This window comes from Ovis aries, chromosome 13 (genome assembly GCF_016772045.2).
Source record: "Ovis aries strain OAR_USU_Benz2616 breed Rambouillet chromosome 13, ARS-UI_Ramb_v3.0, whole genome shotgun sequence".
Taxonomy (NCBI): Eukaryota; Metazoa; Chordata; class Mammalia; order Artiodactyla; family Bovidae; genus Ovis; species Ovis aries.
In genome coordinates, this window is record NC_056066.1 from 61,522,666 (window position 1) to 61,550,044 (window position 27,379).

Sequence of the window (27,379 nt, forward strand, 5' to 3'; positions counted from 1 at the left end):
CTACTATATAGTAGATCAAAGGACCCATGGAATTAATGAGTTAGAATTTTGTGGCTTTCCCTTGTAAATTTTTAACATGTTTTTAAGTGATATAATCATGATTTTGCCTATTCTTTTTTTTTTCCTTTCTCTTTTAATTCCTTCCCTGCTCCAATTCTTTAAAAAAAGTACCCAGAAGTTAAACACAAGAAAGCTCAAAGAGCCAAGGCAAGTCTGCTCAAGAGTAGCAGGCTCCCTCCCACAGGAGCCAAATTCTGGAAGCTGGGGTCTCCACTCAGAGTCTGGTAGTATGGTGCAGAATAAGGTAGTTCCAGAAACTAGTGGTAACCCAGCCCAGAGGGGCTTTCTGCACAGGGACACCACTAACAGGGTCAGGCCGTGTAAGAAATGATGTTTGTTGGACTTGTCAAAGAGCTTCTTCCCATAGGCATTTGGAAACTGGGCTCCATGTGCCCCATAGGAGGCCAAGCCTAAGGCCCCAGCTCTGAACAAGGCACCCCCAGGCAGCGGAAAGCAGCCCTGGGACCGGCCATGGCTGTCGACAGTCCTGCGCCGAATGAACACCGCCTGGCCCCCCCAAGAAGCCCTGCCTATTCTTTTTCACATACTTTTATTCAAAGAAGGCATCCCCACCCCAGTCTGTTTCTGCTCCCCCTCCTCCCCATCCCCCAGTATTCATTCATACTCCTTCCTGGTTTCAAGATAGCTCCTAAGTTTTCCTTGGAAATGGATATTGATTTGAGACTCTTCAACAGACACTGTTGGAAGAAATGTTTGTTAGGAGATGAAATTTGGAGTGGCTCTCTCCTCTACACGCTAACCTTTTTCCTGCTGTCTTACTTTAGATCTTTATCCTTTTCAAGGGCTTTCTGTCAAAGTCTTAACTCTTCTTCCTGCCTCCAGGCTTCCTGTGGTTAATGGAATGAAATTCCTGAAACTCAGATCATTCTCCTGATTAATATCCTTCAGAGACTGTAAAATAAATCAGTCTTAATCCCTCAGCACAGTGTCATGACAGTCATCAACCCTCTTGCTGTGTCTGTCCTGCGCGCACATCCAATTTCTCACATGCCCGCTATTTAAAACTCAGCCCAAGCAGCCCATCTCCTGGGAAAACTTAACCTCCCTGGTCCTAATCCTGTTTCTGTACCTCCAGACCCTCTCTGCTCCAGCTCAGTTAGATGCTCCCTGTTCTGGGCTGCCCCTGCTCTCTTCTATCCCTGTGCTTTGTATTGTTACAGCTTGGGCTTTCTCCTCTACTCATTTAGGGGCAGGGCTCTGATTCCTCTCCTTAGTCCCACCCCACCCCCCACCACAAAACTAGCATGGTGTAGCTTATAGGAGGCACCTCATAAATGTTTAATGAATGATTAGATGCAAAGTTATATCTGAATTTCTTGATGTATATATGAAAAGAATTTTCAAAGAAAGAGGTCAGTTAGAAAGGGATGGGAATTTAATCAGTATTCTAAATCCCGCTTCTCCGTAAGCAGTACACATTTAGGAATGACTGCTGTGCTTGTAGGATTTGTAGGGTTTTGCTCACCTGAGTCATGCCTTGTTGTCACAGAAGGATGCCCTGCAGTGGTCTCGCAGTCCAGCTGTGGTGGAGGGAGAGGAGCCAGAGGACACAGCTGATGTGGAGAGCTGTGGGTCTAATGAAGCCAGCACTGTGAGTGGTGAAAACGATGGTAAGTGCCTTTGACAAGATGGGCGAAGAGCCACAAACAGTCGAGCTGGGGACTAGCCTTTACTTCCCTCTCTTCCAGTTTCTCTCGATGAAACATCTTCGAATGCTTCCTGTTCTACGGAATCTCAGAGTCGGCCTCTTTCCAACCCCAGGGACAGCTACAGAGCTTCCTCACAGGTGGGAGTGCTTCGTGACTGGGTTGGGTAGATGAAGAGGCAGGCACAAGATAGAACTCCTCCTGCTGTGTTCAGTGAGCATGCTGAAGTGTGGAGAAAATCCCTGTGGTCTCCACCTGTTAGCATCATTTGACAGTGGGCCTTAGGGAAAGTGGGCCGTAGATCTGAGAACAGAGCGGTTTGTTTTTTCTTTTTACTGTGGATGGATGATTTCGTTTGTATTTATGAAAAACCTGGGAACATGCAGGGAGAAGTAGAACAGTGGGGAGAAAGAACATGAGCTTGGGAGTCAGTAGTTTGAATTGTGGCCCACCACTCACTAGCTTTGGGTAGATTCTTCATCTGGAAATTGGGGATAACAGTGCATTCCTTTCAGTATGGGATGATGTTTGGCACGGTGGCTCCATAGCCTGAGTCGTTGCTGCAGTCGGCATCACCTGCCCCTACTGGTTGAACACTAATTCTCTTTTACAAGACAGTGGGGGAGACAGTGGTCCGAGAGGGATGGCTGGTGTGACCTGCAGGTGACATGGGCTCCTTTTGTATTCTCTCTGGGGAAGCAGGCAAACAAGCAGAAGAAAAAGACAGGGGTGATGCTGCCTCGAGTTGTCCTGACTCCTCTGAAGGTAAACGGGGCCCACGTGGAATCAGCATCAGGTACGTGCCACCTCGTGGTTGTGATGCTCCTTCCTCAGGTCCTGGGGCCTGCCTCCCTCCAGCAGCAGTTTCTGGCCCAGGTAGTGCCGAGCCAGTACAGTCAGGAGCCCTCCTCTGACGGGCGGCGCACCACGGTGGTGAGACCCGACCTAGGTTCTGGCGCGGGCTCCGCTGGGTGCCCTCCCCTTGGCCTCACGGGGCGGTCGTGAGGGTCCGGTGAAGGCGTGTGCAGGTGCTTGGTAAAAGGTGCAGTGCTGTGCAAACTAAAGACAGCGGTTTGGCATTCTTACATGATATTTTAAAGCCAGACCAGGAGGTGGTGATCTCTGACAGCCCCAGGCTGGGCCGTGGAAGCACCGGTATTGCTGGCAGCATCTCAGGGAGAGCTGGGAGAAGTAAGCTTGTCTGAGAGCCGTGGGCGCGGCGCGTGATGCTCTTGACCCGTGGAATGCTGTGCCTTCAGGGTTCTCGGGCCGCCACGCCGATGGCGAGAGCGGCAGCCCGTCCAGCAGCAGCGGCGGCTCTCCGGCCCTGGGCAGCGCTGCTATCCGTGGCCAGGCCGAGCTCGCCCGGGACCCTGCCCCGCTCCTAAGAGGCTTCCGGAAGCCGGCCACAGGTGAGTGGCATGGCACTCATTTCCCTACCTGTAAGGGGCCCCTGCAGGCCTAGAGATGATGATGTCTTCTGCTCCACTTCCTTTATAGTTTCTGTGGTTTGTTTTTACTTCTGGGTGGCCCTCTGTTTTTTTAATTTCCTTTGGCTTTCAGCTTGTAGTTTGGTTATTACACAGAGAGTTTTCTCTGCTAGACTGAGAGGACTCCCTGTGGGCGCAGATGGTACCCCAGTGTTGCTTGTATGTCCCTGTAAGGGCCTAGCCTCTGCCTGCCTTGATATGGCTCAGAAAGTGCTCAAGTGAGTGAAAATGGCTTCTGAACTTCTCAGTGGAGCATTCCAGCATTTGTTTTCTTTCTTTGGTAGCATCCTGCCAAGTTTGTTCTCCACATCAGACGCCCTTTTTTTATAACCTAGTCAGTATGTGGGGTGGGAGCCATCCATTTGGGGCATGCAAATAAATTCAGTAGCATGCACCCCCTACCCCCAGTGGGGCTTACTTAGCAAGGCTAGTATGCCATTTGCTACTTCTGGCTCTATGTCTCAAAGCCCACATGCTGGGTTTTTGTAGAAGGGTCCCATGAAACTGTTAGGAAGACTAACCTTGGTTTCTGAGGATGAGAATAAGCCATTGCCCCAGTGGCAGCAAGGCTTGCTGTCCTGTAGCTTCCCCAGCTCCTCAGCAGTGCTCCGTTTCAGTCTCACAGGTCTGTATCCCATTGGCTGAGGCCTTTGTGAGAGGCACTGACATTTCAGTGGGCTTTAAGCAACTCTTCCTACCTTTCTGCCTGGAGGTCAGACCTCTCCAGTCCCTTCACTGAAGACTTCTGCAGATTTTTCTGTGGGACACTCACTAGGTTTGCTTTTAGACAACTTCGTACTTTCTCCCATTGACTTTGTGGAGCCTGTTCTCCAGCTTTGGGAGGGAAGTTCAGAGTCTGCCCCTGGTCTGAGTTTCTCTGGGAAGATTGTCCCTTCAGGCTGTGATACAATCTGCTACAAGAGTCTTGCCTGAGGTGATGCCAGCCCAAGTGTTCTCTTAAGTTCAATGGTAGCCAACAGGTTAGACTAGACTGGACGATTGAACCGAATGTGTGCAGATAAGTTCTGGGAAGCTTGGGTGCTGCCACCAAAGTTTTCCATCAGTTGGCATTGGCTTTTTTGCTTTAAGAAGCTGAAAATCTACATTTTGTTTCTTATGGCTTGAAAAATTACAGGTCAAATGAAGCGCAACAGAGGGGAAGAGATAGATTTTGAGACGCCTGGGTCCATTCTTGTCAACACCAACCTCCGGGCCCTGATCAACTCGCGGACCTTCCATGCCCTGCCGTCCCACTTCCAGCAGCAGCTCCTGTTCCTCCTGCCCGAAGTAGACAGACAGGTATGGATGGGAGGCTTCCTCTGTGCGCTCTCTGCACCAGCTTCTGTTCTCTTTCTAAGATGCTTTATTGTTTGTTTCATTCGTGTGCCTTTTTTTTTTCTGCCTCTTTCCTTCTAGGTGGGGACTGATGGCCTGTTACGTCTCAGCAGTAGTGCGCTGAACAATGAGTTTTTCACCCACGCAGCTCAGAGCTGGCGGGAACGCCTGGCTGATGGTGAGTAGACATTCTCATCCCAGTGGCTTGAGAGGTGCCTGCCATGTGTGGTGTCACTTGTCTCCTGGTGTTTAAAATCCAAACGCTTGTTTTTCAATGATCTTTTTTTCAAGGAGTATTGAGTATAAAGCAGGCTTTTCTCTAATTGATATGGTGGATATAGTACCCCATGGCTCTGAAGAAGCTACAAGAGTGTTTAGCTTTCACTGTTTTGTGTGTATATATATTCACCTATGTTGCCTCTTCATCATTAAAACTGTAAACTCCTATTCTTTCCAGTAACCATGGCATTGACCTGCTTTTTAAGTTCCACCAGGTACTCTTGTCCTTTTAGACATTGTCACTTGGAGTGAGTATTAGCTTCTCTGTAATTTTTGGCTGCACAGTATATGGGATCTTAGTTTCCTGACCAAGGATTGAACCCATTCCCCCTGCAGTGGAAACACAGAGTCCTAACCACAGGGCCTCCTGGGAAGTCGTGGTTGTTAGCTTCTCTTAATTCAGTTTTGTGGGGAGGCTATGTGGAAACTGAGCTGGGAGGTCCCCAGGACCTCTCTCCCGGCTTGATGATTTGCTTGGAGGACTCAGCCCATAGTTGTTCTCACAGCTGTAATTTACTTCAGGAAAGAATAGAGACCAAAATCAGCAAAGGGAAATGAGGGAAACCAGGCGCACATTTCCCAGGTCCTCTCCCAGCAAAGTCCCACCGGATATGCTCAGCTCCCTTAGCAAGGAGTTGTGAACATATAAGTGAAGGGTAGTCTACCGGGAAGCTCGTCCAGAACTTGGTGCCTCATGTTTTTATTGGGAGGTGATCATGTAGGAAGCCTCTGCTTGGTGCATACCTGAATTTGAGATTCCCCGAAGGAAAGCAGGTGCTCACCATTAAGCCATCTGGTTTGCATAAACTGTTTAGGCACAGTGAGCCATTCCTGTCAGTCAAGGGGTGGAAACCCTCCTGAAATCCAATTTCCCAGATGTCAGCCAAGGGCCCACCTTGTCAGCAGGCCTGCCTCAGCCTCCTCTGTTAACTTCTCCCTATGTGTGGAGTAAGAACGGTTCTCTTGTTGATTGGTTTTGTTTTGCATTTTTGATCAGTATGTTGCTTGCTTTCCAAGGACTGATGACCCTAGTGAGGAGTCAGTTTCCGTTATAATAGACGTGTTAGTTCTGTCCTGAGTAAGGGCAGGACATGAGAGGGCCTAGGAGGGAGCCAGGAGCCAGCATGAAGATAGTGAAGGGTAGGGAATGATTTCCAAGCTCCCCAAAGCCAAGTGTTGTTTTGTAAACTCCTGACATGGTGGAACAGCAGGATTTGGCTTTTCCTGAGGCATATTAATCTCCTTAATGTGCTACTCAAAAAGTTTTGTTTCTCTCTAGGTGAATTCACTCATGAGATGCAGGTCAGGATACGACAAGAAATGGAGAAGGAAAAGAAAGTGGAACAATGGAAAGAAAAGTTTTTCGAAGACTACTATGGACAGAAGTAAGGCCCTGGGTGCTATGAGTTGTGTGGCTTCTGTGGATGGTGGGTGGGGGTGGGCAGAGCAGGTGTTTTCAAAGCTGTGCGTGTTGCTATGTTTCCCGAGAGCTGGAGATCGCAGGGACTCTCATTTGACTTGATGCCATTTGTGAGAAAGCTGACATAGGATTTCACATAGTTACCGTGCAGGTTGGTTTTGTTCTGAGAATTCTGGTATCTGAGTGTATGTCATACGTAGTAGATGTGCTCTCTCCGCCCTGTAGCTGACAGTCTGACTTTGATTTGCAGGTTGGGTTTAACCAAAGAAGAGTCATTGCAGCAGAATGTGGGCCAGGAGGAGGCTGAAATCAAGAGTGACCTGCGTGTCTCAGAATCAACACGACCACAGCGTGGCCCAGCCACCCGGCAGCGAGATGGGCATTTCAAGAAACGCTCTCGGCCAGATCTTCGAACCAGAGCCCGAAGGAATCTGTACAAAAGACAGGAGCCAGAACAAGCAGAGATCGCTAAAGACACACAGTCCGTGGCACTAGACATCCCCCTCCACAAGGACGGGGAGGCTAAGACCGACGCAACAGGGGTGGGCAGCCCCCACCCACCTGGCACGTCCTCCGCAGCATCCAACCCAGAGAGTCCCGAATTCCCAGCGGAAACTGTGTCCTCCCGGCTCCAGCCCAGTCCCAATGACCCAGCATGTGTCTCTGCGTCTCCAGACAGAATTCCCAGCTTGCTGCAGGAGACCGTGGATCAGGAACCCAAGGATCAGAAGAGGAAATCCTTTGAGCAGGCGACCTCTGCCTCCTTTCCCGAAAAGAAGCCCCGGCTTGAAGATCGTCAGTCCTTTCGTAACACAATTGAAAGTGTTCACCCCGAAAAGCCACAGCCCACCAAAGAGGAGCCCAAAGTCCCGCCCATCCGGGTAGGTGGCTATGTGATCCTGGCTGCCCTACGCCTGGGCCTTTGAGAGACAGGAGATTTGTGGGGCTCCTTTATAGGGACAGAAGGCCCTGGGCCCTTGTGCTAATTCTGTGAGTGTAGAGCTCTCTCTAGAGAGCTGTTCTTGAGACTAACGCCAATAGCCCAGGGCTAAGGTTCTTCTCTTCCTCATTTGGTTGTTCACCATTATCTCTACGGGTCAGAACCCTGAGGGGTTTTAAAATCTTTTACTAGGTGGTGGTAGATTCTTTGTGTAGTGACTCGCACTGTCCCACCAGAAATTAAATTTAGGAATAGGGAACTTAACAGCCCTTGAGCAGGGTCTCTTCAGAATGGTGTGATGTCTTGTACAGCTATGAAGTGATTTGATTCTCTAGGCCATGACTTTTAAGCTACTAGGGTCCCAGTTCGGAGAAGGCAGTGGCACCCCACTCCAGTACTCTTGCCTGGAAAGCTGCAGTCCATGGGGTCAGTGAGGGTTGGACACAACTGAGAGACTTCACTTTCACTTTTCACTTTCATGCATTGGAGAAGGAAATGGCAACCCACTCCAGTGTTCTTGCCTGGAGAATCCCAGGGACGAGGGAGCCTCATGGGCTGCCGTCTATGGGGTCACACAGAGTCGGACACGACTGAAGTGACTTAGCAGTAGCAGCAGGGTCCCAGTTTAGCTTAACAGTTTCTAGGTCAGAGCACTCAGTCAGTTAAAACTGTTCTGTTCTTCTCTTGCAGATTCAACTTTCACGTATCAAACCACCCTGGGTGGTTAAAGGTCAGCCCACTTACCAGATATGTCCCCGCATCGTCCCCATCACGGAGTCCTCCTGCCGGGGCTGGACTGGTGCCAGGACCCTTGCAGACATTAAAGCCCGTGCTCTGCAGGTCCGAGGGGCGAGAGGCCACCACTGCCATCGAGAGGCGGCCACCACTGCCATCGGAGGTGGGGGTGGCCCGGGTGGAGGTGGCGGCGGGGCCACCGATGAGGGAGGTGGCAGAGGCGGCGGCAGTGGTGATGGTGGTGAGGCCTGTGGCCACCCTGAGCCCCGGGGAGCCCCGAGTGCCCCTGGAGAGCGTGCGTCAGATCTACAGCGAACACAACTACTGCCGCCTTGTCCTCTAAGTGGGGATCATGCCCAGGCCGAAACTGCCGTGTCCAGAGCCAGGAGAGAGGACCTGGCTTCTCTCGGAAAGGGGAAGAGCTGCCCACTGCAGAAGGTCCTAGATGGCCCCAACAGCGGGCTGGAAGATGCCTTCCAACTCCCCGTTGTACCCACTCGGGACCCGCCATGCCAGGCTTTGCCCCCACTGCCCTCTAGAATCCCAGAACCTGAGAGGTTAGTTGAGCAGCTTGTGTTGCATCCAGAAGGTAGAACTGAATGCGGGTCTGGTACCACTGCCTGGGAAAGGGGTGATGAGGAGCCAGCACCTACGATCCCCTCAGAGAACAGTCCTGTTCGGGCTCTGGAGAGGCCTATTGGATTAGAAGAAGGAACTGGCCAGGCTCCAGACAGCAGCAGTAATCCCACCATGAAGGATCTTGTGAACGTGACCCCCAGTTCCATCCCCGAATCATCCTTGGCCAGTTGCCTGCAAGACAGACTATTTGATGATGAATCAGAACTTGATGACTCTGGCCCACCCACAAGAGAAAGTGCTTCTAGACAGGAAAACTTGAAAACTGAGGCTCCTGTCTCCCCTGGTGCTGCTCCTTGGAGGCCTGGCCTGTCAAATGACGAGGCAGCAGGACAACCTGAGCCCGACTCCAGAGAAGAGGTCCCATCCGCTAAGTCCCAGGTCAGAGAGAAGTGGGAGAAAGCGGCCCCCCTCATCCCGGCATCGCCTGCGGGCTTGACAGCGGAGGAGGGTCTGGATCCGCCCGTCTGCTTGGCTTCACTCTGGACAGTGCCCTCTGGCTGTGTTGACAGTGGCGGCAGCGACTGCAAACAGCTGGACGGTGACAAGCCCAGAGTCAATGGAGACTTGGAAGCCCTGAGTCCTCACAGCGAGTCCACAGACACCGCCTCTGACTGTGAGGGCCACCTCTCCGAGGACAGCAGTGAGGCCGAGCCTAGTGCAGCCTTGGGGCTGAAGAGGTCCTTGGTGGCAGAGCAGGGTGAGAAACACAACCAGAACCGCTGTGCCTCGCTCTCCAAGGTGAATGGCAACCTGAGTCTGGTCCCCAGGACAGATGGGATGGTTGCTCCTCAGAGCTGGGTGTCTCGAGTATGTGCAGTTCCCCCAAAGATCCCGGACTCCCTGCTGCTGGCCAGTCCCGAGTACCAGCCGAGACCCGTGTCCCTGGGCAGGCCCACGTCCTCTGTGGAGGCTGCTAACCCCCTTGTGATGCAGTTGCTGCAGGGCCACTTGCCCCTCAAGAAGGTTCTCCCTCCAGCCCACGGCGGCAGCAAACCCGAGCCCCCACGACTCCCACTTACAGCAGAGCAGAGCCCTGGTGGCTCCCTGGGGGTGGGATCATTGCAGGATCCTGGGGAGAACAGGTGCGGAGTTGGCAAGAGCAGTCCAGAGTCTCTGCTACCTGAGAGCTGTGAAGCAAGTACCGGCTTTGCCCGGCTGGAGGCCAGCCAGGCTCCTGGGGCACCTCTAAAGATGTCCAAGAACGCCCCAAGTTTAGACTCTCTATATCCAGTGACCAATCCAGTGGCTGCCTCTGGAAAAGCAGAAGTGGATTTCAAAGAGCAGTTACCTCCCTTCAGCTTTGAAGATCAGAAGGAAGCCCGTGACCTGTCCCAGTGCAGTATTTCAACTGCTGCCCCAGGTGTGAGTCTGGGAAATCTCACTACCTCGAGAGCCCCTCTTTTCTCATCTCCAAATGCGGTCTCCTCGGGTCCTGATCAGGCAGGTCGGGCCCTGGGGGATCAGAACAGTGCAGGAGGCCAAGGGAAGAAGCTCTTTGGCTCTAAGAACACAGCTGCAGCCCTTCAGTGCCCCCGGCTGGTGGAGCCGACGCCACTGCCTGCGGATGCCCCTCACGCTTTTCCCAATAGGAAGTCAGGGCCAGGCAAAACCTCTCTGTCTGGTGGGGTACAGACTGCCAGGGAAGACTGGGTCCCAAAGCCACCACCTGCCTCTGTTGGCAGCATCAAGAGCGAGAAGACTCTTGGTGGAGGGCCTCTCAAGGCGGATGCAGAGAACAGAAAGGCAGTGGGGCCTGGTCCCCGGGATCTGGTGGATCACTTGCAAGGGATGCCCTTTGTCCTTGATTTGCCTTTCTGGAAATTACCCCGGGAGCCCGGGAAAGGGCTCAGTCAGCCTCTGGAGCCTTCTTCCATCCCCTCCCAACTCAACATCAAGCAGGCATTTTATGGGAAGCTTTCCAAACTCCAGCTGAGTTCCACCAGCTTTAATTATTCCTCCGGCTCCCCCCCCTTTCCCAAAGGCCTGGCCGGAAGTGTGGTGCAGCTGAGCCACAAAGCAAACTTTGGTGCAAGCCACAGTGCGTCCCTCTCCTTGCAAATGTTCACCGACAGCAGCACAGTGGAAAGCATCTCGCTCCAGTGTGCGTGCAGCCTGAAAGCCATGATCATGTGCCAGGGCTGCGGCGCGTTCTGTCACGATGACTGTATTGGACCCTCAAAGCTCTGTGTATTGTGCCTTGTGGTGAGATAATAAATTATGGCCATGGGAAAAGTTGTATATTTAGTGTGTGTATTTTGATAATGATGGATCTTAAATCTGTATACAGAATATCATTGATAAAACAGACTCTGTCTCTCTAGGCAAGAGTTCTCTTGCTGCTCCCTGAAATCTACAGTGCTAAAGCCCCTTGGCCACTTGTCGGCCCTTTGGGTCTTGCTGGAAGGGTTTCCTGCAGGGCAGCTCGCTGGGCTGCCTAAGGCCGGCCAGCTAGCCCGAGCTCTCGTCACAGAGACAGAGCCTGGTGCGATGTGGGGGAGCCTCCCTGAGACTTGGAGGGTCTTGAAACTGAAGCGAGAAGGTTGTGTTCTCCACCCAGGGGACTAACCTACCCGAACTGAGTAGAAATGTCAGTCTTCCACTGCCCCCTCCATCTTTCCTGCGGCTGCTCCTCTGGGGAGTTGATGGGGAAGAAGCCAGCACAGGGTTAAAGCAGCTCCCAGCAGTGCCCACCAGGGGGCTTAAGCACCTGCTGACCTCAGGGTCACAGCCAGTCATTTGCCAGTTGATGGAGCCAGTGTGATCTTCGGTTCTGTTGCTGAGGCCAGTTTGCCCTGTCTCCGAATAACCCACTTGCCTGCAGGAGCTTTCGGAACCTCGAACAGACCTTCTTGGACAACAGGTCAGGGCTAGGATTGTCTTTCCTCCTTGTAAGTCAGGTGTCCAGACGTTTGGCAGGTGAATTCATCTGTGCAACAGCTTGGGCATCACTTTGGACTCTGTGGGAGTGGGCATCTCCAACACACCTGTGTATGTGAAACTCATTTTACATTTCAAAGCAGTGTGTTTTTCTTATTTTTATATTTTTAACTCTTTATCCTTGGATGTATAAAGTGAACTTTTGGCTTCTGTAAGTATGCTCTATGCACCTCTGATGTTTTACCATATATTTATATGTTGTACACAGTACTGGCCGATTCTGTAAATGGATGTATTGTACAGAGAACACGAACGACTCTCCCTTATTTCGCGTCTTCAGCATCGTTGCATTAAAGTGGTGTAATTGACTTCTCTCCACCCGTGTCAGAGCCACTGCGTGCTGTGCCGCCCAACACGAGGGGTGGAGCGATTGACTTAACGACCTGCCGGTTGTCCCGGTGTTTGGTCACCGGTCAGCCACTGGACCTGCTGCAGCTGCAGAGCCACTGGCAGCCTGGCCACTCGTTGCTGGGCAAACTTGTCTTGCTCCTCATCTCTTCCCCAGCCTCCACTGGCAGCGCCCTGCCGTGTGTGACAGATCACCACCACCAGTGTTAAGTGCTTCTGGATTCTCGGGTGAGCGCCCTGGGCAGCCCCCAGGTGGGCCTTCCGTTCCCAGCTCCAGGCTCACCACCTGTCTGCAGTAACGGGACCACACTCTCCTGGGGCCGCAGGGCTCCACTGGACACACCTGTGACAGCAGGTTAAGGAAGAAGCAGCTGTGCCAGCCTCCGGCCTCTCTCCCAACATGTTCCCAGCAAGTAGATGTGTCCAGAGCTGTCTCGCCTCCTGCTTCCTGCCTTATCTTGTACCTCGAGTTGTGAGTCGAGCCTCCTCCTTGTTGAACTTAGGTCTCACTGTGCGAGTGCGTCTGTGTGAGCTGTGAAGTTGGTGTGACTTCAGCAAGCCTCGTTTCATCTGGAAGGTCTTGTCTTTCCCCCACTTTCCCTCCAGTGTGGCATTTGTGTCATCTGCAGCACGAGTGGGAAGTTGGCAAAGACATGGTGATTTAAGTGCAGTATTGGCCAAGTCCCGGTTGTCAGCTTCCAGAGTCTTGTTTACCAAAGACAGGGAGCAGAGGCCCAAGCGTGTTTGATCCTCTTCTTCCTTCTGCTGTGACCTTTGGGGCCACTCGAGGGGACAGTTGGAGACTGGTCCGCCAGGGAAAGCACTGCTCTTGTATGTCTCTGTGGTCTTGGAAAAATAAACCTGTACAACGTGCACTTGTGGTCTCTGTCGTCTTCTGCGGCCGTCTCGCTGGGCTGGGAGGAAGGTCAGGCTGAGGGGGAAGAAACTGGCTCGCCTCACCTCGGCGTTGGAGCTGATGTCTTTGTGTGCGGAGTTCTTTTGTGACATGGGTTCCGAAGGCGTGACTTGTCAGTGCCGTGGATCTTCACACCCTGTGCGTGAGGTGGTGAACACACCCATTCTCCACTGTGTGGACTGGAAAGCAGAAATCCCATTTCAGCAGTGAGGTTCCTTTCCTCTTGAGAATCCAGTCGTGAGCTATGACATCCCTCCACAGCTCTTCATCCTGACTGCCTCGCTGAACCTGAGGTTGCCTGCAATTCCTGGCTATCTGTGGGGAGGGTGACAAGCAGCGGGGAGGGTGACAAGCAGCGGTGACGGTGGGGCTGGCCTGAGATACGGGGTCTGGTGTTGGTGGATGAGCCCGAGTGGATAGAAGACCTTTGACTTTAAAGGTTAACTGAAGTTCATAGCCATTTGTTTCCTGTGAATTGGAGAAAGTAGACCTCGCGTGTGGGGCAGTAACGAGCTGTGATTCTTTGGTGCTGCTGTCTGATCAAGGTGTGGGTGGAGAAGTCAAGGTTGGGGGCTTTGTGGTGACAGGTGACTGGCGGTGGTGCCGTGCTTGTGCCTTCACCTCTCGGAATTTGCTCACTTCTGCAGCTGCTTAAAACACAGTCAAAGCCTTGCATCTCAACAGGAGGGTGGAATGGTTTCGAGAGGGCCTGGCTGCCTGCCAGTACCGTGGTAGGGGCAAGTCACTCAGCCTCTGGTACCTCTCTCATCTCTGATTTGGGTTGCTAGTTGCCGCTTCATAAAACTAGTGTGCGATGCCTAGTGGGTGCTCCAGCCTGTTCACTTGCCCAAGGCCAAGACCCTATCTCTGTGAACGCACGGGAGAGCACAGTATAGCTCCTGGTGCCTGTCTGACCCTCACCCCAGAGAGGAGCTATGGAGAGGGGACCCATGTGGCGTGCTGAGTGCTGGGGCAGGCAGAGCGGACATCTCTCTATGGTTGAGTGTGTAGTCCTGGGTTTAGAAATGGGTCCTTGGAAGGAGAGGCTTGCTTAACTCATGGTCTTACTGGCCCGGCACAGGCTCATCTGCTGGTTTCCTGTTCAGTCTGCTCATGTGAAAATCAGACCCTGCTTGAGAGGGGTGCTTGCATGTCCGTGTGTGTGTGTGTGTGTGTGTGTGTGTGTGTGTGTGCACTCAGTCCCTTGGGCCTCAGGGACTGAAGCATCTGCCTGCCCTGGGCCCTGAGAGGAGGCGGCCCAGGCTGTATGTGTGGGTGGGTGCCATTTAAATTGGAGGTTAATATTTGAAACCAAACAGTGCCAGTGATCTGTGCATCCTCAAGTCTTTGCGCATCATTTTGAAAGCCTGGAATGAACATCTCTTGAGAACCAGAAGATGTAGATGGAAGTTCTGTGAGGAAAACAGTGACAGCTGTCGGTGCAGTGGTTCTTCACTTTCTTGGGAACACAGACTCCTTTGAGAGCCGAGTGGGAGCTCTGGACCTTCTTCCCCCAGGAGTGCATGTGTGCGCACGCACGCACAAAGTGGTCTGTGTTATTCCAGGTGGGTTACGAGCACCCTGCACCCTGCCCTGGCAGCTGGAGCTCCTCACTGAAGAAGGAAGAATCCCGCTGACTGATACTAAACCTAGTAAGAGCTGGGTTTATACAGAAAAGGGGAGAGATGACTTTGCATCCCTCTGCAAGGGATTCTCCTTCAGTTTCCTGTAACTACTGAGCTTCCTCAATGGATTTCAATTACCTTAAAACTGCGTTACAGGCACAGCCTCCCACCCCCCGGTCGAGTCCCCTGAGCCTCGACTGCTCAGTCACTGAGTGGCCTCGAGCTCGTTGCTGACGACAGGGGCACCTGCTTGATGCTGCGCTCTCCACGCCGTGCCAGTGCTCGGGGGCCGCATTTCAAGGAGCCAGACTGGAGCCAGCCCTCTTCTGTCCACAAGCGTCTCCTTGGATCCCAGGGCCCGTACTGCTGTGACTGCACCTGGAGGTAAGTGCTTCCCGCTGGGCCAGCGCAGACTGCGTGCGTGTGGCCTGCTGTGTTGTCCCAGGAGGGGGTGTGGGATTTGTGGCCCCAGGGTCTAGACTAAAAACTGTGGACCCCTCTCCTTGTATCTATTTGATACATTTGGCTACTGCATAGAGTTTCACTTTTTTAAAGAAAGATTCGTCATTACAAAAAAATGTTTTCAGAAAAACTGCCATACAGTGTGTGTGCATACATGGAATAGTAACAGTTGTATTTATGCTTTTAACTCCTGGAGAATTGATTTTAAACTTGTGACAGTCAGGTTTGGCCCCAGTCAGTTGCTGCAAGTTTTCCTTAAAGTTTAACCTCAATTATATGTGGGATGAAAAAAAAAGGCTGCACACAAATCAATGTCTTTGAAAGACAAAGCAGCTCTTTTGCTTCCTTTAAGATGGGATCCCAGGTTTTGGTCAAATGGAGTGTGAAGTCCTGATGGTTCAGGACCAGGGACAGTGTTTCCTCGGTTTCCCCAGCCTGCGCTTAGAGACTGCCGCCTGAGTCTGGTTTCAGCCCACTGAAGAACTGCGTCCTTACGGGGAATGGGAGCGGGGAAAGGATGGTTTGCCAGGAAACGGCTGCATCTAAGACATTGCTTGAGCACTGGCCACATTCAGGTGAGGCGTACACTTGGCGTGCCCTCTTCCTCACCTGCAACTAGGGCTAGAGCACCTCCCTGGGCAGGTGGCCACGAGACATGAGATTTCAATTTGGTGTGTGCCTGTGCTGAGCACGTGATGAGGACCAGGAAAGGTCCATTTCTTTCCCTTTCTGATGGGTGAGGCGCCAAAAAAAGTGACCAGTTCATTTGTTCAGAATCTAGCAAGGATCTTCTGTATGCTAGTTTATTGGCTACTGGTTGAAGGGTTGTTTCGGAGCCAAACAAGCTGGAGGGAACAGAACTGGCCAGCCATGCTCTTGTGGACAGGACACCGTGGAAATAAAGCATTCGGTTTGTTATTCAGTGTTTATTAAGTAGATTCAGTCTTATATATGATATACAGATTCAAAAGGAAAAGGATTCCACATACTTATGAAATCAGTGCATTTAGCAAGTAATACCATGGAGATAACAGCTCGATTAACAGCTCATTGGTCTTTTGTTAAGTGAGGGGAGAGGGAGTTGGCCTGTGCTAGTCATTCCACAAACAAAACAGAATTGAGTTGCATCACATAGAGAAGACACATTCTAAGAATTAAAATATTAAGCCACATTTACTGGAAAAACTCACTATAGAGAACACAAATCATTTTTATAGAGCATTTGAGGAGGAAGTCCTCACCTGCTTAGAAGAGCCACATTAAGTTGCATAGGTGCATATCTGTAAAAATATAATTTAGAGGTGAAGCCATTGACGAAGTAATAGTCACCTTTAAAAAGTTGGTGCCATCTGCTGTTTGCCTTAAGTGCCATATGCTTACTGTCTGGAGCCCCCTGCCCCTCCCCAGAGGTCATGCCTCATGAACCAGCTGCCTCTAGGGGACCCTGAAGAAATGCTTCTACCATCTGCATTGGAAAGTCTTAAAACTCATCTCAGGTAGAGAACTTGGCCTCTTCCCAAATATGTCTGAAGGGATTGGCAACCCTCTTGGGTTGTCCCTGAACCTTGGGTGGCTTGATCCTAAAGGTCGTATGAGTTAGCATGGCCTCCCCATTCCCAGGCTGCCGGGAGAGGAGCTCTTTCCACCGCAGCTCTGCAGCCAAGCCCTGCGCCCCATCTCATGAGTGCACGCGGTTACCCACCCGCCGCCGCCAAGAAGCCTCCCTCCTGAGCCTGCTCTTAAGCGGACCACATGACAGGCACATGGCCATCTGCCGCACAGAGATTTTTCTGAGCTTAGAAAAGTATTTTTCAGCAAATCTGAGTTCCGTGTGGTGTAGGGTTTTTTTGTTTTTGTTTTTAGGTGGAAACGTAGGTCAAACGTGAGAGGTTTTTGTCTTGTGGCTTTGCTAAGCAGATGAGCCTAGTGAGGTGCACCTTCCTCCTCGGGAGCGAGTCTTGCAGGACACACAGGGACCGGGGCATCTGTACATGTAAACAGTACACTTTCACTGAGTCCAAAATTAGGAGCAAAAATACAAAGGTTCACATTGGTCTTAGGTAGATACAGGCGAAAAAGGGCTGAGCTGTTTAGCTCAGAAACAACAAAAACAAAGTTTCTAAAGCACCACTAAATTATATAAAAATCAGACCATGGACGGATTGAAACTGGTATTCTGGTGAAATACTTTACTATCTTGTAAAAAGTTTTACAAAAAATTACAAATTAAAAGTATCAACCCTCTGAGTTCAAAGCAGCATTTTGAAAATGAACTGGTAGTTAATCCTGTAACCACCCCTGGAGTGGAAAGTGGCCCTTGGGGATTGGGATGGCTGGGTTCCTCCTGTGTGAAATCCTCTAAAACCTTTCTAACCCCGCTGCCGGTCCCCCTCCCCCTCAACACTGTCCTTGGGTATAAACTGAGTGGCGACGATGAAATGAACTGTAGATGGGTTATACTCTTACTGGTCTACTAAGATGATCCACCACCAAGACCAAATCCCCACTTCTCCTCTGATTCCAACCTCGTGGGATTAGCCCCCTGCGAAGACTCTGGAACTGGTGTACTACTCTAGCATTTTCTTTTAAACTTAGGATCCCAACTCATCAATCTGTGCCCTGAGGCCCTCCGTAAGAACTGGCTGTGGGCGCTCCCTCAGGGAGAAGGCAGTCCCCGGGGTGGGGGAACAGCAGCGAGCGAGGTTCCGCAGAGCCAGCTCTTTGGTGCTCTCCCAATTCAGGAGGAAAGGGACGGGGTTGACGCTGTGTCTTTTAAAACAAAAACGAAACCGAACAAGTTCCCTGACTGGACTAGCTAATGGAATATGCTATTTCCACACAGCAACTTGCTCCTGATCCTGCCATCACGAGAGCTTCACGTGGAGCTTCACCAGGAAGGAGCCCACCAAGAGGCGGGGTCATCGTGACGGGACCCACTGTCCTGCAGGGGCTCTTGAAGCCCTAGTGGGCCCTGACCACGAGCACTCGTTTCCTCTCTGACACACACTGAACCTCCACTGTTTACAGCAGTGCTCAGGCTGCTGAAGATGGTCAGTTAGGACAAGCTTGACTCAAAACCACGGCTTCACACTGTAGCCTATACTGATCTTCATGTCGAATCCCTTGTGTCGGGGGTGGCGGGAGCCCCTTCCCCAATCTTTCTCACTCCTATCTCTCAAGAGAAGCGAACCATTCGTGCCTGGCCCGGGTACTGCCTCCGGGAGGAGAAACGACATGTTAAGCAGTTGATATCAAGAATTCTAAGTAAGGCGGCGATTGTCTCTGCCAGTTTTCAACATTAAGATTTTCACAAATTGCCTGGGGTAACATTTTGCAAAAGATCTACTGATTTGTAGTATCGTTCACACACAAAAATAAATATTTACATAAATCCAAACGTCCGGGAGTAGTACTGAGCAGGTGGGGGCTGGACGTGTGGACGCTGGGGCGTGGGGGCGACCTCGGGCACCGTAGCTTGTGCTGTGCTGAGGGCGGCAGGTCTCGGTGTCCTGACCGGAGCCTGGGGACTGGTCAGATGGAAGGCAGAGGTGGTGTGGCCAGGTGGGGTGCTGGAGGCCACTTGAGAGAGAAAAGGCCACCCTCAACCTCCAGGGGCTGGAAGCAAGCAGAGGGGGGCAAGACCCCCCTGCCCTTCCGACTTTCTGGAATCCGGGGCCCACAGCTCAAAGTCCTGGATCTGAAGAGGGGGAGGCGTCCTCGCTGGAACCCTCTCCCTACCCCTCCTGAGGGCGGTCTGCCACAGTGCCGGCAGGCAGCTGGCTGCAGAAAAGCTGGTTTGGGAGGGGGTGCCTGCTTTGGGGTCGAGTGGCTCTTGATCCTAGGGTCCCCTTGGCCCGGGCTCCCCTGGGACCTCTTTGCTCTGAGGGAGGAAAGGCAACAGAGGGCTTCTGCCATCTGGGCAGGGGCGGGCAGCAGAGAGCTGCTGTCATGGCTACAGAGTGGTGCACGGAGAGGCCCTGCGGGCCTTGTGAGGTCTGGGCAAATCCCTGGTTTTAGCAGCACTGGTAGGTATTGCACTGAGCAAGAGGAAGTGCCTACTGGGGAGGAAGGAAACCAGGCCAGCCTTTTGTTTGCCCTTTCTCACACTCCAGGGATTATGGGTTTCTTCTAGGACTGGCCCCTTCAGAAGGGCTGGTCCTTGGAGAACCCCAGTGGCTTCTCCATTTCTCTGATGGTCCCTTTTAGTCCAACCACGGGGGCATGGGGGAGGGAGCTGCAGTCCGCCTGGTAGCTCACAGCTGCCTTTTCTGACAGCCGGGGTCCCTGAAGAAACGGGGCCCTCCAAGGCTGCAGGTGTCCAAGGGGCCAGAGCCTGTGCAGAGACGTGTGCAGACCTGGCCCCTGGGGCAGGCTGAGGGCAAGGGCCCTGCTGACCAGCTGTCATCTCCCAGCTCTCTGTCCCGTCAAGCGCCGAGGCCTGGGGACAGCCAGTGGCGGCTTTCGTGGGCCGAGGTCCTCCCAGGGCTCCAGCTTCTGGCCTCCCCCTTGGGACTTAGCTCCCGGGCAGACACCCTTGGGGGGCAGGTGGGAGACAGCCGTTCGGAACAGGCTCGGGGCACACCCTGGAAAAGCCCATGCTGGAGTGTGAGGTAGAATACGGGTGACCGTGTGCCTGGAGCGTCTGTGGGGGTAGGGGGTGGGGAGCCATTTTTTCCTGTCTTTGCTCTGCAGTGGGTGTGGGTGAAGCCCTCCTGCTTGGCAGTGCCGGGCACTCGAGAGCCGACCGGCCCGGTGCCCCCGCCGCCCCGCCCTGCTGGCCCCCAGCCCGTGCCAGTGTAGTGATATGGAACGTTAGGTCACAGGGACACAGCCTTCTGATCAGACACACACAGACTGGCAATCTGTACAAACACAAAAGAATCCATTTTCAGAAAAATAAATTACTAAGGGGAGAGGAAGAAAGGGTCCACTTTGTTTTTCTCAATAAATATGCGATTCTGCTCACCTAAGACTTGAAAGGTAATTATCTGGGGGTGGGGGGTCTAACATCAGGGCCCACGAAGATGATTCTACACAGAGCTGTGGCCCCAGCGCCTCGTCGGGGAGGAGGAGCCCAGCCCTTCCGAAGCTGCCCCGTTGGCCTCTTCCAAGCAGGTCAGAGCACCCGTGTGGTGAGATTCCAAAAAAAAAAAAAAAAGTGTCCTTGTGCCCAGAGTCTCAGGCGCTTGGAGTGTGGCTTAGAAACAGCTCTTTTGGATCCACCTCTTTCAAAAAACAAAAGGTACCAAACTGGTGAGGCGGGAAGCCGGTCCAGGGCCGGGAGAGCCTCCTTCCCTAGGGTAGTGCACTCCACCAGCCGCAGGGTCAGTTCTGCTGCAGAATGAGGTTCTCCAGTTCATCTGCCGAGCGCAGCAGGAAGGCGGCGGACTCTCGGTAGCCAGCGATGAGCTGCCGCACGGCGCTGATCTCGGTGGGGCTGAGCTGGGCGGTGGGCATGGTCCGGCTGGTGCTGTTGCTGGAGGGGGTGGGCGTGGGCGTGGTGGAGGTGGTAGAGGCCCCGCCTTTCATGCTGAGGTCCGTGGGCCCTGCAGAGAGGGGAGCCAGGGTGAGGGGCATCCTTTCCTCTCTTCGGGGGACCCGAGACCCTCATCTGTCTCCATGGTTGTGCCCCTAGTGCTTCGAAAGGGTGGGCGTGTGAGGGTCAAAAGGTAAGATGGGACCCAGAGGTACCCTCCAGAGAAATCACCTCCCCTTTGCTTGTGAACAGTGGCGGGCAAGAGGGAGTCTGCAATCTAACTGAAACACACAGGGGAGGTGTGCGGGTGGGGGGCGGGTGGGAGTTCCTCTCCATCTTTCCCAAATACCTCTACGGGGTGGGCTGTGGGTTTGGAGTCAGAAACCCGGACTGGCGGCCTGTTTGGCCACTCTAGGCAACTCCTAACTGCCCTGGGCCCCCGGCTCTCAGCTGCAGCACCAAGAGGCTATTGTGGGGCTGAGCCATGCTGGTGAACCCCTCAGTGAGGCCGGGGCTGCTCAGTCTATGGAAGGGCCACTGGGAAAGGGCTTCCAAGAAAGACAAAAATGCCTGAAATTTGAAGAGCATTCTTTCCAGGCATTCAGCAAGAAGAAAGCCAAAGAAGAGGGTCTGGAGCTCAGTGTAGGAGTTGGAGCTTCCCTGGGAGGCCTTTTCTCACCCAGCTAGGTCCCTGTGCCCTGCCCTGCGCTGAGGTGCACATGGGTGTTTAAGGCTGTTCTCCCCGATAAGCCAGCTCCTCTCTACCCCATTGGTTCTGACAGCTGGTTTCACTCATCATTGCATCTACAGTGGCAGGTTTTGTTTTGTTTTGTTTTGTTTTTGCTGTGTCACAAGTCTTGTGAGATCTCAGTTCATGACCAGAGACTGAATCCACGCCATGGCAAGGAGAGCCTGGAATCCTAACCACTAGACCACCAGGGAGCTCCCTACAGTGCCAGTTTTTATGTTGCTATAGAGATGGATAAGCTTGGCACTGGAGACACAGACTGCAAGTAACGTCTTGGGAGCAATTCTGGAAACGACTGTTGGTAGTGGGAACCTGCTTCAGCCCCCAGATGGGGAAGGGAGCTGGAGTCTAGGGTGGGATGGTTTGTCACATGGGGCTATTTCCTCTCTAACCAGAGAACAGCATGCCAAGTAGGAGGTCCTAGGAACCGGCTTGCTAAGGAACATCCTTGGGATTGAGGGTCAAGGGAAGTCTATTGAAGCACAGGAAGAAGGACTGGAGGCGTGAACTGCTGGGAAGAGCAGCCAAGCAGGTGGCTGCCGCCTACAGCGGTGGCTGCCGGGACAGGCTGGAAGCAGGCGGGGACTCTGCAGTGGGTCCTGGCTGTGGCAGGGTTAGGTGCCCTCAGGACACTGCCTGGGGATGGCAGTGGAAGGCCAGAGGCGCCTGCCACATCGGTGTGAGCTGGCCCTGGGCTTCCTCTCTTTCCTCCCTCCACCCCCAAGCAGGGTCCTGTTTACTGCTGGGCTCAGAGCAGTCCTTCTGTCTTTCCCCGGGGGCTCTGGTTACTCAGGGTGTTGCTAGAGGGCAACTTGCCCAGCACCCCAGGGAAGACAGGCGAGCCTAAGGCTTATCTGGGCTGATCTGGGTTCCCTGACCCACTCATGAGCTAAGTGAGGGGCTCTAACCCACTGGCAGGACGACCCAGCCAAGACACCAGACCGACTGACCCCACGTTAAGGGCTGTCGCTGGGAGGGCAGTGGAACTGGGGCTGCGTGCGGTCTTCTTCCAAGTGCTGGACCCAAACAGGATGTGGCTGCCCCAGGCAGGAGGTCAGCGAGCAGAACTTGGCTTCTGTGACCTCACTGCCCACGCCTAAGGAACCAGGGGAGACTGAGCTAGTGGCCTGCCTTGAAGCCTCTCCGGCAAGAGTGAACAAACAGGTAGAGAGGTGGAGAGCCCTGGCGGCTGTGCCGTGAGACGGGCCCTGCTGCGTGGCCCCAGGCGGGGGCTTACCACCATCGCCCGCCGCCTGGGAAGGGCTCTCCCCAGGCACGACAGGGGACTCTAACCTCCCTGCCGCCGCTCCTTCTCCAGACCCACTCTAACCAGGTCCCCAAGCAGCAGGGCTGTCCGATGGTGCTTCCTCCTGGAAGGAAAGCAGCCCACCTGGGACAGCCCTCCCCAGCCTGCCTGCAGCCGGCCACTCTGGCCTCAGCCTCAGGGATTAGGGCCAGGCAGCCTCTTATTTTAGGTTAAGAGGCATTAGGAAGGATGAGAAGTTAAGCCCAGGCAGGAATCCTTCAGGGACCCTCACATATTTCCCAGTGGTGGGGAGCAAGGGGAGTGGCAGGTGCCTGAGCTCTCTGCCATGGGAAGGGACCCGCGAGGGGTCTCCCTCCTGCGGCCAAGGACAAGGGCTTGAGAGGAAATCTCAGGCACATTTGGCCAAGACCTAGAACCAGAGTTCCCTGGCCTGCAGGTGGCACCTTCCTCTAACCTACTCCTCAAGCAGCAGCTTGCTGTCACCATCGGCTCTTCCTCACCTCTGAATGCCCCCAAAGCACGCTGCTTCGGCCTCCTGGCCTCCACGTTAAAATCACACAAGGGTGGACAGCACAACTCACAGCCTCCTTTGCTTAGAGCCTATCCGTGGCTCCCACCACACACAGAACAAAACCCAAATGCCTGACCCAGGAAGCCCCAGGATCGCCCCCAGCCTGCTCTCCACGGGGGCACTGTTCTTCCCCAGTTGCTCCCACCCCCCAGGCCTCCCTATGAAAGGGCCCGAGGCCCCCACTCAGGGTAGCACCTGGCTCCATGGGGAGGTTTGTATCTTTGGGGGGCTGTTTCTCTCCAACACTGATCTGTGTCCTGTCTGCATCAGTCACCTGGGAAGAGTTACAGAGAGCACCTGGGGGTGGAGAGGGGACAGATGGCGACCCACTCGCTGCCCCCAGGTGACCTAGGTGGGGCCCCACCGTGCTCCCTTGAACCTTCATCTCACACCTGAGGTCATGACCTGTGGCCTGGCGGGGGAGGTGACCTGCCTGGGGCTGAATCCTGGCTCTGCCATCAACGTTGGGAGACCTGGGCACAAGACCTGGTCATTTTCAGTAAGACGAGTGCCAGGTAAAGCGCTGGGACTCTGCTTGCAGTGGCGGGTGGGGGCAGGGAACCAGGGAGAGGCCCAGCAAGCCTCCTGGGAGCCAAGAAAGGAGTAGTAGGTAGTGGTTTATTTAGCCTTCCCTTCTGAGGACGGCTAAAATGACAAGATGGGGAGGGTCCCTGTAACACAGGAGTCACTTTCCCGGCAGCCTCTGTCCCCACCCTCCCCGCCGCCCCCACCAGGCTGCTGGTGTCCCACACTCACCATTACTGTGATTTCCCGTTTGGAGGGAGGCAGGAGGCTGCAGGTTGCTGCCCAAGGCCCCGTAACCACGGTAACTGTAGTTGAGGCCACCATTGGCGTACACGGGGTCCTGGGAGTAGGAGGCTGGCAGTGAGTAGGTGGAGTGGGCGATGGCTGTGGGGTCCCGGGAGTGCTGCTTGTCCAGGGCTATGGGCTCGTCCTGCGGGGCGGGAGGGAGGTGCTGGGGAACCTCAGAGGCAGCCAGCCCTGACCAAGGTTCCTGGACGGTGGGTAGATGGTGGCCCCAGATATGCTGGGACTCAGTGTGGGGACCTGCAGAGCTCTCCCTCTCTCCCTGGCTGCCTTGCCCAGGGCCTCCCCCAGACCCCCATCTCTTGTCTATGTTCCATGCAGATTTGATCTGTTCCTGCCTGGCTGAAGACCATCTTGGGTCTCCAGACGAAGTCCAGAGGCCTTTCTGAAGTCTGCAAGGCCTTTGTGTCGGCTCCTCTGCTCCCCGCCCGCCCTAGCACCTCCCCTGCCTGAGGACGCCTTCCCTATTCCCTCTGCACCGGGGCCCTGGGACCTGCGGGGCGGCCGAGGGCGCCCCCCAGCAGCTGGCAGCAAGCAGGCAGCTGGCAGCAAGCAGGCACCTGAGAGGTCTGGTACATCTCCAGGCGCATCCTTTTGGCTGCTTTTCTCGTCTCGCTCTCGCAGGCAGCTGCCAGGATGTTTTCTGCCATGGCCGAGGTCAGGTGGGGAGGTGTGGGTCTGGTCTGCAGACAGAAGCGGGGATGGAGCCAGAGTTGGGGTGCAGAGACCCCTGGCAAAGAGGTGGGCGGGGCAGGGCTGGGGTTTGAGCTCCTCTGTGAACCAGAGGCCACAGTGTCTGCTTCCAGAGGTACTGGAGGGGGCTGGGCGGGGGGATGCTGGGGGCTCACCATCTCCATGCCATTCTTCTTCATGCGCCGGCAGGACTTGAGGTACGTGCGGATGCGCTTGCGGGCCCGTTCCTGGAACTCGGGGAACTGCCGGCTGCACGACTCGATGATGGCCTGGATCTTCTCCTTGGGCTGCTTGGAGATGGGCACCATGCGGTCCAGGTTCTCGTCCACAAAGAGGCGCACGAACATCTGCGGAGGACACGGGCGGTGGGCGGGACTGGCCCGCTGCGCCCCCGCCCCGGCCGCCCCAGGCGGGCACTCACGTTGAAGGCCTTGAGGCGCTCCGGGTCCATGCCCTCCGAGTCGTTCATCTTGTCATTGTCCTCGTGATCGTCGTGGTCGTCGTCGTCGTCATCTGCCGTGGGGGCCCGGCCCACGGTCAGGTCCTCGGGGCAGCCACTGACCTCGGTTTTGATGGAGTCGTAGCTCCCCGAGCTGTAAGGGGGGGACTGAAGAGGCCGGGGCAGGGGGTCAGGTCACGATGAACGTGGGGACTGGGGGGTTTGGGCACACCCAGCTGCCCGGTGAGCCACGCTCTGAGGTCCTGAGCAAGTCACTTTCCTTCCTGCTCCCTTTATCTCTTAAGTGGGGACAGCGACACGGCCGCACCTCTCAGGGTGGCTGCAGGAAGGACCCCCACAGCTGATGACCTGGAGAAGCTCACTGGAGGGGGTCGCAGCACCCACACCATGACCTGCCTCCTCGTGCGAGGGAAAGGCAGACACAGAAAGGGTTCCTGCCACCAGCCAGCCTCTTCTGCTTGTGCCAAGATCCATTCTGGCTTCAGGGTTTTCCTCCCTCGTCCCCAAGGGGCTGCAACCCCGAGCTGACAACCGAGCTGTCACAAAAGCAGCGAATGTGCTGTCTGTCGGGGATAGGGAACAGATGGGCTGGGAGAGAACCAGCCAAGGAGACGGCCATCAGGCAGAGCATCCCCGCAGCTCCTGGGCTGGGCTTCTCCCGTCTGCCGCCACCCCCGGAAGTCACCGGCAACCTGATGCAGAGCCCGTGTGTAGAAAGAGGAGAGGGAACCAGGCCCAGCCCACGGGGCAACCGCCCTGTCCTGCAGCAGGAGCAGAGACGGGACCCCTCCTCTGCCCTCCAGAATAAGGAGCCCTTCCCTAGCTCTCCCGGGAATACACTTCCCCACTCTCCTCCCTGCTTTTTCCCTCTTTTTCATCCTTTACAGCTCAGTTCCCATCCTGTCTCCTGCCCCCTGCCACACATGCTCTGGTAAGGCCAGAGACCACTGTCGTTTGCCTTTTAGAAAGTTTGTGGCTTTGGCGAGTCCTGACCGGCAGTGTCCTGGAAACACAGGGAGGTCCTGAAATGGGATCCTCTGCCCTCACAGAGGATAGCTTCTAGTAGGTGGTCAACCCCAGGAAACAGATCAGACCCTGCCACATGGCTATACAGTGGCCCAGGTGGTACCCAGCTCTTGCTGATGAACAAAAGGATAAAGACACACTGACTGCTGCCCTGTCCGGCAGTAGCTGCCACCACCAGCCTCCATGTGACCACACGCAGCAGGGTCAGCCCTCCCAGGGTCCCTGGCCTTGTGCCCACCTCTCAATCACACCCAGTGCCCACCACACCTAGTCTCTGAAGGGCTAGGGACAGCCGGGTCCTCTGGCCTCCTGCCAGGCTGTGTCAGACTCGCACAGGAGGGTCAAAGTGGCCATGGGTCAGTCACATTCCCAGGCGCTCCTTGACGGATCCTCAGCCAGGGTGAGAGGAGACAGACTGTAGGAGACACTCACGCTCCCATCTCACTTCCGTGGTCCACACGAGTGGCCTGAGGCCACAGCGGCCACCTCATGCGTGCCGGCTCTCTGCCTGCCGTACAGAGGCTGTGCCTGCCACTGGGACTCAGTCAACGGGGAGGATGGGGACTTCCCTGGTGGTCTAGTGGTTAGGACTCCATGCTTCCAATGCAGGGGGCACAGGTTCAATCTCTGGCCGGGGAACTAAGATCCTACATGCCACAGGGCTCGGCCAGAAAATAAATTGGAAAAATAAAAGTGGAGGGGGAGGACGATGCACTGCCAGTCCTGGCTCCGTGGCCTGGGCTCGGGTACGCTGACCGTATGACGACTGTATAGAGACTCTTGTACAGAAACATCCCACGAGAGATACCACTGCAGGCCAGCACTGGTACCCACCCTACACCCCCTGCAGAAGAGGAAACAGGCCCCAGGAGGAGAAGGAACCTGAACAGGGGCCTCGGCTGGAGCCCAGGAGAGTAGGGGTCTGAGAAAGCACCTCTGGCCCTCCAGCCCTGGCAGGAGAAAATGCCCTCTCCCCGGGGTAGCTCCCGCACCCAAGGCCACGCTGCAGATCTTCGTGGTCTGGAGGTGACCAGCAGAAGTAACAGGAGAAGGTCGGGGAGGCCAAATGGGGGGCATCTATCTGCCCACCTCAGACTGCTCTAGTGGATTTTATACCTCCATGTCCCTGAGGCCATCAAGGCCTCAATCTGCACCATCTGTAAAATGGGGACAAGCGTGCAGACCAGTCAGCAAATGGGAAGCCTGGGGCCTCTGCTGAGCGAAGCCCGCTTGCTGCTGCTCTTCACAGCGGACCCTGTTATGGAGGCAGAGGGGCCAGGCCACACATCCCTCCCCACCTCCACTAGGGCCCAGGCCACTAGCCTCACTTCACAGATGGGGACACAGGCGGAGAAGTGAGGGGCCTGCTCCCGCTTCACGACCTCCCCAAGCAAACGGTGGTACAGTGGCCACGGCCACCACCCTGCCTCCGCTGGTGATGGCCACACGCAACTTCA

General features: G+C 54.6%; 2 protein-coding genes and 1 pseudogene across 16 annotated transcripts in view; 1 reads left to right on the forward strand and 2 right to left on the reverse strand.

Annotated features, from left to right (window-relative positions):
- The window catches only part of ASXL1 (ASXL transcriptional regulator 1), a 66,849-nt gene extending 54,124 nt beyond the window's left edge, over window positions 1-12,725 (forward strand). For 6 of the 9 annotated variants that reach the window (XM_060397690.1, XM_042230013.2, XM_027977066.3 and 3 more), the window contains 9 exons: window positions 1,571-1,691; window positions 1,770-1,867; window positions 2,427-2,523; window positions 2,987-3,139; window positions 4,353-4,516; window positions 4,634-4,730; window positions 6,111-6,216; window positions 6,502-7,132; window positions 7,882-12,725. In XM_060397690.1, coding sequence (XP_060253673.1) covers window positions 1,571-1,691; window positions 1,770-1,867; window positions 2,427-2,523; window positions 2,987-3,139; window positions 4,353-4,516; window positions 4,634-4,730; window positions 6,111-6,216; window positions 6,502-7,132; window positions 7,882-10,776 — 4,362 coding nt within the window. In that variant the 3' untranslated portion in view covers window positions 10,777-12,725. The remainder of the gene's footprint in view (window positions 1-1,570; window positions 1,692-1,769; window positions 1,868-2,426; window positions 2,524-2,986; window positions 3,140-4,352; window positions 4,517-4,633; window positions 4,731-6,110; window positions 6,217-6,501; window positions 7,133-7,881) is intronic. The other 3 variants (XM_015099825.4, XM_042230010.2, XM_060397692.1) reach the window with 1 other exon arrangement.
- Window positions 62-533, reverse strand: LOC121816201 (transmembrane protein 256-like; annotated as a pseudogene).
- Window positions 12,726-15,759: 3,034 nt separating the features above from the next.
- The window catches only part of NOL4L (nucleolar protein 4 like), a 132,888-nt gene continuing 121,268 nt past the window's right edge, over window positions 15,760-27,379 (reverse strand). For all 7 annotated transcript variants that reach the window (XM_060397694.1, XM_015099828.4, XM_042230018.2 and 4 more), the window contains 5 exons: window positions 24,858-25,043; window positions 24,592-24,783; window positions 24,304-24,426; window positions 23,672-23,870; window positions 15,760-20,399 (listed from right to left, as the gene is read on the reverse strand). In XM_060397694.1, coding sequence (XP_060253677.1) covers window positions 20,179-20,399; window positions 23,672-23,870; window positions 24,304-24,426; window positions 24,592-24,783; window positions 24,858-25,043 — 921 coding nt within the window. In that variant the 3' untranslated portion in view covers window positions 15,760-20,178. The remainder of the gene's footprint in view (window positions 20,400-23,671; window positions 23,871-24,303; window positions 24,427-24,591; window positions 24,784-24,857; window positions 25,044-27,379) is intronic.